Below are 14,434 nucleotides of genomic sequence, written 5' to 3'. Positions count from 1 at the left end.
ATATTATATATACACTGGGAGGCCTGGTGATTCTGTCCTCATACTTCCCTGTCCACTCTGTCCATCAATTGAGTTTCCACTATACTTCCAGAGCTAGATCCAGCGTGCCTTGCTTCACAGGGCCTACCTAGCTCTCCGTTCCCCAGGAAAGGTGATTCCTCTCCTTTAAGCTACCTGTGACCACAGGATGCATGTGGTTTTGTTGTGAATCTTTATCTTTTGTTCTAGTAGCTTCTTGAGGGTAGGGCTTGAATTCTTTTTCTTCAATAGCAAGCTTCTGCTGTAGAATGTAAGGCACAGTGGATTTTCAGTTTTCTTTTTAATGAACAAAGTTTATTTTAGTGCTCAATCCTAGCCTTGCCTTTGGAAAGAATTAGTGGGAATTTCTGGAAGGATTATCTTCCTTCCATAAATAGAGGTTCAGCCAACTCTGTGTGTCACTAGGCAGTTTATACCTGAGTATCAGCAAATGGGCATGGAGAGAGTGCCCGTTGCCCATGTGTGATAGTATGCTACACTACATACGTTTCTCTTTCTCTGGTCCATTTTATTTCCAGTACACTATTTACCTCTATTTAGAACAGTGCCATTTAAAAACAACTCAAAGATCAAAGAGTTGCCTTGATATATTGACAACAGTCAGTCTACATTCACAGACATTTTGCTAAGGGCAGCTCCTTTTTGAGCCATTTTTATTTAGTCAATTTACTTTATACATAATTTTTCTCCCTCCTGCCTTCCTTTTTTCTTTTCTTTATTTGTTTTAATATTCCTATTAATATTTCACAATTTGTGTAGTTTTTCTGTTTTAAAAGTGCTTTTTTATATTGTGGAGTATAAATGTACATGCTATGAGTTCTTTTTTTCACATTATTTGAAATAATTACAGATTTACAGGAAATTAGACATATAGACAGGTAGCATTGTAATACCTTTCACGTAGTTTCCTCCTGAGGTCCCATCTTAGGTCATTACAGTAGAATATATAAAACCAAACAAAACAGAACCATGACACTGGTATGGTGGATCTGTGTAGTTCTGTGCCATCACAGGTATGGACTCATAAATTACTAGCACAGTTGAGCTGTGGAGTTAATGAATTCCTTCTACAGTTGCCAGTTGAGCTTCTGGAAGGGGAGAAGAGAAACTGCACTGTGTTTAGTTCCTTTGTGGGTGGGCCTCTTCACTTAGTAGTGTACAGAAATACTACTACTTTGTCACTAAGGTGTGGTTTCCAGGCAGAGAAGACAGGTGTGGAAAGCTGAGTGATTCACCAGCACTGATGGCCAAAGTTTGTTTTGCAGGTGTCCAAGCAGGCCAAGGAGTTTCTGGAGTATGTGTACGAAGAGCCCCTGATTGACATCCAGCAGGAGAACCCTCTGCTGTACCTCCATGCAGAGCCACTGGCCACTGTTGTGCGACTGCGACAGCAGTTGAAATCACTCCGAGCCTATTTATTCAGTTGCCGGGCGGCAGTGGCGGAGGATCTGCGCCGCAGGTAAGTCATCCATGCCATTCCACTCCAGTTTGTTTTCCCTGCCTGCCTGGAATGGTGGTCAGACACCGCCTGAGCACCGTTCCCAGGGCTGTGTGTCTCCCTCCACCGCCTCCTGCTCCTGTCTCATTTTACTCTCTCCTTTGACCACCTAGTCAATTGAGCCAAGCAAAAATGAACATTACTTCTCAGCTTCACTCAAGGCTTTGAGTCCATGAATGAGTCAGGTCTTACTCCAGGGGCTTTTCATGAGTCATAGAGGCAGCTTTTCTAGGCTCTTCTTACTGCTTAACATCCGTTAGCATGAGCAGGTTTGAAGTATTTCGCAACTAAAAGCATTTTAATAGGAAACATTTAAAAAAAAAAAATAGGAAACGTGATTACTCAAATCTTTTTTTTTTTTCCTTGTACAAAACCAAATATACAAACTTTGTAGCTGCTGCAGGCAGGAAAGCCCAGCAATGCACATCCTAAGCTTTTGCCCTTCACCCTGCACTTGGTACAGGCCGCTCTTCTTTCTGTACCTGAGTTAGTTCATGGTTAATAGAACACACAAGGCCAAGCCAAACTCACCTCCTTAAAATGAAGTTAAAATGTGCTTGGTCTCATAAAATTCCTTCTTTTACAGTTGTATTTTATGAGCATTTAAATTCTCACCCTTGGCATAATCGGACCAGTTTATACTTGAAATAATTGTTGGTAGCATGCATAAGTCCCTAAAATACCTTTTGATATTTCTTTTTATTTTAATAGAAATGACAAGCCGCATACATTAGTAAATGTTTTTGGAAGTCAACCTACATGCATAAGAGCCTTTGGATAGAATCAAAATGATAGAGTTTGCAATTTGAGATTCAGTTAGATCCAAAGAAACTGCCTTGACCCCAGGCATCTGAGGAAGACATTTCAGAAAGAACTAAATGTCGACAGTGAAAGGGACATGCTCTCCAGATGGGCTCTTTTGAAGTAATAATGCAAAGGCAGCTGCTGTGGAGTGAGACGCTCCTCATTCGGTTACATAGAGACATTTTCATATATCCTAGGCAGATCTTAATTTTAAAAGCCCAGAGATCTTTTGGGGGGCTGGAGAGATAGCTCAGTCAAAATCACTTGCTTGTATCCAGAGGGTTTGACTCCCAGTAGCAAACATGGTAGCCAACAACTGCCAATGACCCCAGTTCTGGGGGATTCTGCACCCTCTTCTGGTGGGCAAGGCATACACATGCCATACATACACGTACATAGATAAAACACCCACATTCATACTCATGAAATAAAAATAAATACATCTAAAAAAAAAAAAAACCTCAGGACTTTCTTTGGAAGACAGTAGAATTTTGTGTCTTCAATTCATTTAGCAACTGAATTAGAATCAAGATTTTTTTTTTTTTTTTTAACCCTCAAAATATTCTTATTTTCTACTTCGGTACTTTTTGGTTTTGCTCAGAGCTTATGTTTCTTGTATCTATATTTGTGGATGATAAGAACTCACACACATGGGAGCCCTACTAGAGATCTTTCTAGCATACTGTTTAGCTTTGGTTAAGTATTCCAAGCAGGGCATGCATTTGCAAATTAAATAGAAGGCCCCTTCTATTTAACTATTTAACTGACTAACAGCCTCCACTCCAGCAGTCCAGTGGTTTGCCACAGGGTGCTATGACTTATAGCCAGACCACCAAGAGAAAAGCGAGGGGTTAGGGCACCTTGAGAGACTGTTCCCAAAACCATAAGAATGAAGCCAATAGCCCTCCTTTCCTTTCCATTCATTTCTTTCTTCTGGGCTTGCTCATGGCCACTACATAAAGCAATGTGTGTAGTTTTGAGTGGCTAGAGGGCAGGCAGGGGAGGAAGAGAAGCACCCATGGACATTAAATGTCTCTTGAGCGAGACCAATCACCTACTAAGCACGAGAAAGATGTCTTCCGATTAATTTCTCCTTTCTTCTCTATTGGTCTCTTATTATGATGTTTAACCAACCCATCCATCTAGACCTACAGAGTTTGAATGAATAAATTGGAGAAATAACTGAACAAACCAGAAAAAAATATTTAATCAGGCATCTCTCTTGGGAAGACCAGCTGCTCTAGGGCATATAGTGCAGTTTACTTAAATAAGTCTTTTTCCTTCCTTCTCTTTCTGCTTAAATCTAGTTTGAAACATTTTCATAATAAATAAACTCCAATTTTGCTACATTAAAAAGTTTCTACATTCTTCAGTTTCTGAGTTAACTTTAAATCTTTCTTCTCTTAGAATGGTTGCAATATCTTTATAACTAGCTAATATTACCTCCCCCTCTTCAGTCAAACCTTTATAGTAGATGCATTATTAAAGTTCATATATGTGCTTCAAAGCCTGCCCAAATGTAGCCAAGTATATTGTTCTGCTTTCTCTCAATGCTGTACTTCAAGCAAAGACTATTGTTCCACTCAATGCAGTCACAGTTATGAGAATGAAACATGTTTGCATAGCAGAAACTTTTTCAGCAGTGCTGGTACATAGTAGGCATGCAGTATATAGTATTATTGTTATTAATAGTGCTTCCATATCAGATTGTTCTTACATATGACTTCAGTATTCTATTTAAAAGCCACTCCTGATGTCTTCTCTGCCAGAACTAATGCAGTTCTGTTACTGTGTGAGGAAAGCTACTGGGTGTCTGAGTATGACAGATTCACCCCAAGTGCAAGCAGTGAGATACTTGTGCTGAGAACCTTACAAGAAGCCCATTCTTTTTTCAATTTTCATTTTTTAGTTTCCCCACATTTAGGTACTGTTAAGATGAAGTTGGGGACAGGGCATACCTGAATCCCAGGACTTAGGTATGTAGAGGTAAGAAGTTATCTTTGGCCATATAGTATATTCAAGGACAGTCTGGGCTACTAGAGGTCCTGTTGCAATAAAATAAAATACAGTAAAAATAAGTAAAATAACATTTGGTGACTGGATGTGGTGGCACACACTGTGTAGAGAGGATGAGTTCAGCCAGGGCTGTATTGCAAGATCCTGTCTAAACAAACAAGCAAACAGAAAATGAAGGGTGGCCAGACTTGCTTCCAAGTCTGATAACCTGAGTTCAGTCCCCAGAATCCACATGGTAAAGGAAAGAGCCAACACCTACAGACTTGTCCTTAGACTTGCACATGCATCCAGTAGCATGAATATGTGTGCGCACAAACACACATGCACACAAAGTAAATAAAAAAGGAATGAAGGAAAGATGAGTGTATTGGTGATAAATAGTACTAAATAGTACTCTTACCGCTTTTTTTTTTTTTAATAAGGGGAAGTATGTGGACAGGGTGGGTCCTTTCATATCAAATCTTTTGACCTCTGTTGAAATATGACTGTTTAATGCAGTAATCTCTGAGACTTTCATGACAGTACTTCCTACAGCAACCGGTATATAATTTCCCTCTGCTGTCTTCTTTGTCTAGAAACATAGCTGTAAACATGAAAGGAGATTATTACCTACTTAATAAGCTAAAATTGCCATTTGCAGAGCCACTTCACACCTGTTCTTTCATTTCTATAGAAATGAGATTTTTAAGAACAAAATGAGCCAGCAACGCCTTTCGAGATGCCAGGCTCACTTACAGTGTACATTTTAGGGCCCCTGTTTGCCCTGTTTGAGCAGAGGACAGATCTTTTCAGGGCAGGGGAAGAGAGATAAGCCAGTTAGGGGAGAATGAATATTCTCACACATACATAAAGAGGTTAATAGAGGGAGGTGCTGATGGGTAACAGGGAAACAACAACAAAAATTGCAGAGAACGAGGCTCCTAACTAGTTATAAAAGGCATTTTCTTCCTGCCTGGTTTTACTTCAGAACAAGAGTGGTCATTAATCATCAGCAAGTAGGCCCAACATGCCGAAGACCTGTCAGCACCGTATAAACAGAGTAAAACAAACTGTTAATATTGCTGTCCTAAGAAAACTGGAAACAGACTGATTAATTGTATTGGTGCTTGACCGCCAGGGAGCCAACTTGAGTCTCTGCCTTATTAGGGAAGTCACAGTTTGCTTTTAGGCCCTTGTTATTATGACTGTACGGTTTTCGTCCTCACTGTTTTTGTTATTGTTGTTAAATGGATGTCTCGTTCACGAATCTCCGCTGCAAATCTTGACTGGCAGCACTGATTAGTTTGGAATGAGTCAGTGTCTTCTATGAAGCCTCAAATGTTTACAGCGCTGACGGTTCTGTTTCTGATGACTCCCAGATGGTGACCCTGCTGAATTAGCTCAAGGCCTTGTTAACTTTTTGTTGTTAGAAAAGTAATTTATCGTGTCCACACATGAAGGTGTGTGAAGAACTCTGGGAAATCTCGGCGGTGTCAGGAAGCATGGGATGAGTAGCCATTAAGGGACATGTTTTGGAGGGACACGAAGAACTGCCTATGTGTTCAACTCAACTCAGGGCTAGGATGATAAGTCTAAATTAGAGGTACAAAGCAAGAGGTACCCCAAAGGCTAAACTTGGACAACAGACCTGTTTTGTTTGTCCTTACAGGGATGGCTTCCACTAAGCTCTGAAATGACTTTTTAAAAGTAGGAGTTACCTATATAATGCTTGCACCACATGTACACACACACACACACACACACACACACACACATATATATATATATAGAGAGAGAGAGAGAGAAGTTGGGCATGGTGTTATGCTTCTGTAATCTAGGAATTCCTAGGGCAGATGGGAGGCAAAGGAAGGTGAAGCCTTGGAGCGCACAGGCCAGCCAGCCTGGCAAATGGCAGAGGAGAACAACAAAAAGGAGGCCTTGTCTAAAAAAAAAAAAAAAAGAGGGTATGGGGGAAGTGAGGACTGATACCCAAGGTTGTTCCATGACCTTTACATGTGTGGCATGATACACTCTTACATCTGTGCTCACACACACATTAATTAATTGTATTGGCACTTGACCACCAGAGAGCTAATTTCAGTGTCTGTCTTATTAGGAAAGTTACTTATGCACACATATATCATACACAGTCACACCACATGCACAGAATAAATAAAGAAAAAGCAAGAATCTTCACACACACACACACACACACACAACTTCCCATTTCTCTTTGAAATTCTGAAGCTCTCATTACACAGGGCTTCCCTCATTTTTATGTAGCAGAAATCTGCTTTGGATATAGCCTCTGATTACTGTGTAGATACAGTAATCTGCTTTACTGTACTCTCTGCTACTCCTATTGTCCCTTCAAGCCCAGCATCTCCTGGAAGACATAATAATGCCTGTCCTGTTTCTTAATCCCAGCCGTCTCATTCATCCTCAGTGGTTCCTAGGTTTGTAGACATTTGAGATTTTTAGTCCTGGATTCATAAGCTTCAATGATAAGAACAATGTGTCTTGGATACCGGAGCCTAGCTCTCATTTCAGGTTGAGGTTGTTGAAGGTTGGCCGCAGTCTTGGATTTTGTTCTATCAAAAGTCAAACATGAAGGTACTTACGGAGCTAGCAGAAACATTAGCAGGTCAACTCAGACATTTCTTACAGATGGGATGGGGGTAGACTCATACAACATGCTCTCCAGGAATTTGCTTTCGGTTTCCTTGGAGTAGCAATTCCAGGTCACCACAAAGCTAAAGATTGCAGCTGGGCCACCAAGACTAAAGATGGGGACAAAACTAATAATGTAATAGCACCAGTGCAGATGGCTTTGTAGGCCCTGAAGTTAGACATTTCTGCCCCAGAGCTCACCTTTGTAACAGCTCTCAGATTTGGTGTCTCACCTATAAACGAGGAAGTCTAAGGATAAGGGGAAAGTACCTGGAACAGAGTATGTGCTTGGTAATGTTAGCTATCCTGTTTTTTTAAATAAGCATAATCAAAGAGGAAGAGGCCAAAAAAAAAAAAAAAGCTGAGCCTTGAGGCAACAAAGAGCCTGGGTCTTTCTGTGTAAAGAGTGCATCATTAGGAGGAGTCCCCAGATGTGGACTGTGGCCTGCCGTGTTGGCACAGAAGAACCCTGCAGAGAACACGTCTTGATTGGTCTGGCACATTTAACTAATACCTTCCCCTTAAGTTTTCTTCACCTGGATAGTTGAAAACAAAGCTGAGCACCCTCGGGTGTTCCTTTGACCATTAAAACTTGTAGGAAATCTCCATTTTCTCTTTGCCCACTCACTTGACCCCTGGTGGGGATTGCATTCTTTGCAGACATTGTGACTTCTGTCTCAATGATCTTCTGACCATTGTGGCTACTTCCTCCTGGGTCTCTGTCTCCATGCCCTTCTTTATCCTCCAACTGTTTGCGGTTCCCTTCTCTGCACGCCTGCAGCTCTCTAACAGGAGGCGTGAGAGGCCACACCTCCACTGCCTTTCTCCATCTTCCTAGTTCCCAACTGCAGTCTGTCTGGCAGCTCCACACATGTCAGAAGGTATCCTTGATGGTCAGCTGCAGGAGCGAGTCATGACCCATCTACAAATAAATCTACAATAAATGACTGGGAAGAGAGCACCACCAGTTTGTGTCTCTAGCTGCCTACTGGTTGTTTCTACTCACATGTCCGTAGAAGTCATTGAAGCTTGAAAAACACACACCTATGCAGCCTAGTCTGTTTCGCTTGATTTCACATCATTTTCTTACTTTGCAGAATCCTAAACTCTATATGCACTGCTTTAAGGTTCACTAAGAGCTTGTTGCATGCTTCTTTTACTTTTTGTCCCTGTCATCCCCTGTGCCTGGCCTCTCTTCACCTGTTTCTCCAGTTTGCTAACTGGGAGTCCTGTCTCTGCTGGATCACTTGGCTGGTCCAGGTGACAGCCATCCAGTCATAGAACCAACTGACTAGACTGTGTAGTTCAGCTTCCCGCAGAATATGACTAACTAGACTGTGTAGTTCAGCTTCCTGCAGCATATGACTGACTAGACTGTGTAGTTCAGCTACCCGCAGAATATGACTGACTAGACTGTGTAGTTCAGCTTCCCGCAGAATATGACAGCACTCTGGTTGGTCATGCGATCCCTGTGATCTGTCTGTGACCGCATGTATGGCTTCATCTTTCACATGGTCCTTGGCGGATCCTAGACACTGCACCCAGCCAAAGAAAAATATTTATTTCCTTGACATACCTCTCCCAGTGTAGGCCAGCTCAGATGCCACTTCTTCCTGTGTCTGTTCAGTGGCCTCTTCCAACAGTGACCCTCCACATCCCTCAGCTGACGCTTAGGTGCCCAGTACTTTACATCTCTTCAGGGCCATATCCCAAAAGGCTCTTAGAGGACAAGGTTCTGTTCCTTTTTAGAACTAAAATAGAAGCCTGCATCAGTTAGCTGTACAATAAGAGGTTATTAATCATTAAAATGTCATTTAATATTTCTCAGAATTGCTTACAGTTATTAGTATCTTTATCAACAAGAGAGACTTCCTCAGGAAGTCTATAATTTTCTTTAGAGCAGTCCTTTTAGGCACGTAGGACAAAGGATACTTAGTAAAGAAGGAAGAACTGTGGCTGAGAGCTTTGTCTTGCCCACAGAGAAAGGCTAGTAGCAACAGAGTCCAGCGGGAACCGGTTTTCTAATGCTCAGATCACTGTACTTCCCCAATAAATGATGGTGACATCTGAGGTCTCCATACTCTTTTTTAAAAAATGTGTTTTAGACAAGGTCTTCCTATGAGACTGGCTCTCACTGTGTAGAACAAACTGACCTTGAAGTTTCGGTGACCCACCTGTCACTGCCTCCCAGGTGTGCATCACCCTTCCTGGCTCACACTCCTAAGAGGACTGTCTTTCATGCCTCCTGAATACTTGTTTAAGGCCTTTAGAAGAGTATGGAGACAGGGCAGTGTGCACACAGTGGGGCGTGAGGAGGTGAGGTGGCCGACTGGTGTGTGCCCGGGCTCAGCAGCAGGCTCTGTCATCCACGGGGAGCCAGGAAGGACAACTGGCTCAGTGCCAGCAAGTGCATTTTGTGTAGGTCACCATTTGCCAGACCTTTCCGTTTCCCAGACCCGGGAACGTAAAACAAAGCCATAGCAGTGTCTGCAGGGTCTCTCCATGTATGTCTCTAGCCAAAACAGATGCTGAAAACAAACAAAACATTATTATTTCTCACTATCCTTTCACATAAGAATATAGTAACACTTTAAAAAAAAAAAAAAAACCAAAGGCAAACAGCCTCAGAAATCAAACAACTTTGCAAAAGAAAATGAATTTTAAAAGCTTTCCAGCCCCCCCCACGCCCCACCAGTTTACCTTTGGTCACTGAAAACATCACCAAGACTGATGCCAGCTGTTAGATAAGTTTTCTTTCTTTCTTTCCCTTCCTTCCTTTTCCTTCCTTCCTTCCTTTCTTTCCCTTCCTTCCTTTTCCTTTCTTTTCTTTCCTTCCTTTCTTTACCTTCCTTCCTTTCTTTTCTTTTCCATCCTCCCTTCCATCCTTCCATCCTCCCTTCCATCCTCCCTTCCATCCTCCCTTCCTTCCTTCCTTCCAAGACTGGGTTTCTCTGTGTAGCTTTGGAGCCCGTCCTGGATCTCACTCTGTAGACCAGCCTGGTCTTGAACTCACAGAGATCTGCCTGCCCCTGCCTCCCAAGAGCTGGGATTAAAGGCATGCACCACCATGGCCTGGCCTAGACAAGCTTTTCATAAATCCCATGTTTCTCTTCTGATGACGCAAATTACTGGGTTCTGCTTGGGTAGTTCTCATTCTCTGTCATTGAAAGTGAGTTGACCTTGATGTATCAGGCTGGTAAAGCCATTGTGAAATAAATCTAAACTCTTTCTTCCCGATGCTGGTCCAGGGCAATCAATACATTCAAGCCTGGATTCTTGGTGATCAGAGCAGGGTCACATTAGTGTCAGGGAAGGAAAATGTGGGCCTGTTGTATGTCAAGAAATTTCGGCTTTGGCTGGTTGCTCTGAAGAACACCCCAACTTGATGTTCTCCTTCCTCTTTTTTTCTCATTTCATGTTTTATTTGAAATGGTGTTTATATCTAGTATGAGTTCCCACCAGCATGTTAGATTCCCTAAACAATGGGCACTTTCTGTTGTGAAGATTGTCATTTGTATTAACATTATCCTGCCAAGCTTGTGTTGGGTCTCCTGCTCTACTCAGAGTTCACACAGGTTTTCTAGTGAGCACCTTAGAAGTGTGAGGCAAAGTCCAGTGGATGAAATGGTGTTTGTACAGTTAATATTATCAACTTTACTATGTCCAAAGCTGGCTCAAAATTCCTGTCCCACCTCCCATGGCTAACCATTCTTCCCTATGTCACTTTAGGACACCCTCCATTTTTCCAGGTCCTCTTGGCAAACCCCTATAGCTTCAGCTTCAACCTGTGTCATCTCTTTCCCACATTTGGTGCTGTCACCTGGCACAAGGCTGTCACTGGTCCCCCTGCTTCAGTCTACTCTTAAGATTCCGACTGCAGCTAATGTACAGATTGGATGATGTCACTTCGGGCCCAACTAATCTAATAGCTCTACCCTTCACTCCAAGTCAAAGGCAAAGCTGCACACAGTCTTGTCCCCATGCAGTCTCTGCCTCGCCTCCCACCACTTCCTGCCTCTATTCCAGTCAAACTGGCCTTTCTGCTGGTCCTTGAGCATGCAAGGAGCTCCTGCCTGCGTTTCTATAGCACCTGCTTGTTTACATCTCGGTCTTTATGCACCATCACTTTAAAGAAACATCCTTGACTATGCTTTGAATTCCCACCAGTGTGCAACCTAACGTCCCTGCCCCTATCCCTTCTGCCGTCCTTCATTGCCTGGCATGGCATGGCATGGTATTTTGCCTGTAGACCTGTTTTAATATACAAAGGTTGTTCTTTGTTCAACATATGCTTCTGCTATTTCCCCAAGAGGTAAGCTACACCAGGTCATGGCTTTTTATCTGTATTGCTCACTGCTGTATTCCCCAGGGCCTGGAACAGCACCTGATATGGAGTGGAGACTAATAAATATTTGTTGAATAAGTTCATTAAGTAGATAAAATACTGTTAGAAGATTCTGGCAACTTCAAGTATTCAAACTGGGTTTTGCTTATTGCCAAAGGTATAATTCATCATAGAAAACAAAAATAATAAAGTAACCACCATTCTTCCACTTCTGAGCACTGCTTTCTAGAATTTTTCTCTTAAATGCTTCTTTTCCGTTGAGATGGTTTCACAGTATACTTTTTTCATGAATTGGGTCACTTAGATGTACACTTTTGAGACAGGGTCTCAGTGTGTACTCAGGTTGGCCTTGAAGTCATGACAGTCCTGCTTCAACCCCTCAAGTTCTGGGATTACAGATCTGAAGCAGTATGCCTGACAGAACATCTTTAATGTCAGTAAAGATTCAAAAACATCACGAATTACTGAGTGAAACTGCTATTTTGTTGTGTTCTTAGGCATAAAAGAATATTACTATTGAGCGGTACACTCAAGAAGAGTCCCAGCAAATAGTGAGATGCTGAAATACCTTCAGACAGAGGCTGGGAAGATGGCTTACTGGGCCAAGTGCTTGCCATATACCACCGGAACCTGAGTTTAAATCCCCAGCCCTCATATCAAAGCTGGGCATCATAGTATATGTCTGTAACCTCGGTGCTGCTGGGGTGCAGACAGGCAGATCCCTCAGGCTCACTGGTCAGCCAACTTTGCAGAAAGGGTGATGTCCAGGTTCAGTGAGAAACCTTGTCTCAAACTAAGGTAGAGCACAATAGAGAATGATAGCCAGTGTTCACCTCTGGTGCCTGATCACACGAACACACACACACACACACAGAGGGGGGTGGTGGTGGAAAGAATATCTGATATAAAATACTGTATGCTATGATTCAAACATACTTAATTTAGAGATGGGGAGGTAGTTCAGTGGTTAAAGCACTTACGATATAAACATGAGGACCAGATTGTGGGTACCCAGAAAGCTGTGTTAGTGCTGGCTGGCTGAGCCTAATGGACAGTGTGTAATTCTGTCCACAGACGGCAGAGACAGAATCCTCGAACCAAACTAGCTAGCAAGACTAACCATGTTAGTGAGCTCTAGGTTTGATAGAGAGACCTCAACTCAATGAATAAGATGCGAGAATAATTAAGAATGTTTCCTCACATCAACTACAAACATACATATATACAACACACACACACACACACACACACACACACACACACACAATGGGGAATTAGAGAAAAAATATGCTTAATTTATTATGAACACACAGACCCTAAAATCTACCGATTATATTCTGTGTCTCTGATTTTAGGAATATCTTGCTACAAAAATATAAGATCTAAGTGTGCAAAATGTGGCTAATATTGAATTTTAGAAGAATAAGTCCATTCAGCAACAGTACTATCATGAAGTATGTGTGTGAGATCGGCCTTGTAGGGTCTGGGGACTGGGGATCAAACTCATCGTCAGGCCTGTACACTAACATCTCTACCAGCTGAGCCATTTCACTGGCCTAACATTTTCCCTAAAATAGTATCACTAAAGACCAGTAATTTATTAACACTTCAAGTAAATTAATAGTACTTCTTTATGCTTGAATATGACTTTTTTTTTATTCTCTAGAATTAGCCAGGTTTTTATGTCTAGTTTTAACTTTTATGTCTAGTTAGTTTAAACTGTCATTAGCTGAGGCTGGGTTACAGTCTTAACAGACAGCTGCACAAATATACCAGAGCTCAGAACTATAAAATATAGATGCCGTTTTAGAAATGTCTAAAAGCAACTAACTTTAGTTTGCATCATAATTGATTTTTCTTTTGGACCAACTCTAGTAATGTTGTTTGCCAGTTGTCTGCCTTCCTCCTGTTCTCTTGCGGTGCCTCCCTTCTTTGACTTTCTCCAGAGGTCTCATCCAGCCAAAAATATGTATTCAGTGTTTTATATATGAATATACACATCAATGTCATAAATCTAAATGGGAACTACAGACTGCCTGCAGGACAGTGCCATGTCATAGTAGACAGATTAGTAAGCTCTGAGGAGTGAGTGCTGGGAAGGTGTATATAAAATATACTGAACTGTATACATCTATAGCTCTTTATTGAAAAATCCTTCAAAAATTAGGAGTAATTTTTGTCTTATTCCCAAGTAAATTAAATATGTATGTATGTGTGTCTGTGTGTGTGTGTATGTGTATATATATATACATATATATATATATATATATATAATTTAAATAGGAACATTCTTATTCCTATTTAAACTACTTTAAGAATTTGAGCTAGGATATATAAAAGTGATGTGATCTGTCACTTTTATACCCAGGCCCCAGAATAATCACAGCCCAAATTACTTCCAAACATTGCTACTCCAGTCTTTAGATTGTTGCTAAGCAGCTTACACATGCTTTCTGAATGACCAGGTAAAAGAAACCCTTATTTCTTGTAACTATCTACTCAGATATAATACCTTGTGCAATCTTGCCACTTTTTCAACCAATGAGATTAGCAAAATGAGTTATCTAGAGAAATGATTGAAGCTTATTTCTTCAATGTGGGTTCTCATCGAAATACCTGCCTTTGATTTCAAATTGTTTTTCCATTAGCTTGGAGCATGGCTGGACGCATGAGTCCTCTCCACATCCAGCCTAATGTAACTATTTCAAGAGAGTTTGCAGCTCATATCTCGAACACCAAATTGCTTCATCCTGGGATGCCTCACAGTGCTTTTTTTTTTTTTTTTTTTTTTTTTTTTTTAACAGATTCCAATGTGGGTGTATGTGCCCTCCAAAGCAAAGACACAATGGCTCTTGCCACTCAATACAAATTACCTACTGTGGATCACATATTCCTGAAAAACGCAGTAGTAATATATGAATAAATGGGTTGGGTTGGGTTTTTTTTTAATAAATTATTTCTTATTCACCTCTATTTTTCTCAAATTCTGGAGGTTTGTATTTGTTGTTATCTTCTTGATTGTGTATGTGAATGTGTATGTTGTGAGTCTTTTTTCTTTAAAACCTGTCTGATTTGAGATATTT

General features: G+C 41.3%; 1 protein-coding gene across 1 annotated transcript in view; it reads left to right on the top strand.

Moving 5' to 3' along the window:
* Window positions 1-14,434, top strand: part of Plekhm3 (pleckstrin homology domain containing M3) — a 131,187-nt gene that overhangs the window by 48,396 nt on the left and 68,357 nt on the right. The window contains exon 4 of the mRNA XM_051190360.1: window positions 1,305-1,498. Within this exon, the coding sequence (XP_051046317.1) occupies window positions 1,305-1,498 (194 nt within the window). The remainder of the gene's footprint in view (window positions 1-1,304; window positions 1,499-14,434) is intronic.

This window comes from Phodopus roborovskii, unplaced genomic scaffold (assembly GCF_943737965.1).
Source record: "Phodopus roborovskii unplaced genomic scaffold, PHOROB, whole genome shotgun sequence".
In the NCBI taxonomy this organism is placed as follows: domain Eukaryota; kingdom Metazoa; phylum Chordata; class Mammalia; order Rodentia; family Cricetidae; genus Phodopus; species Phodopus roborovskii.
Note: the sequence above shows the minus strand (reverse complement) of the source record. Positions and strands in the feature narration are given on the sequence as shown.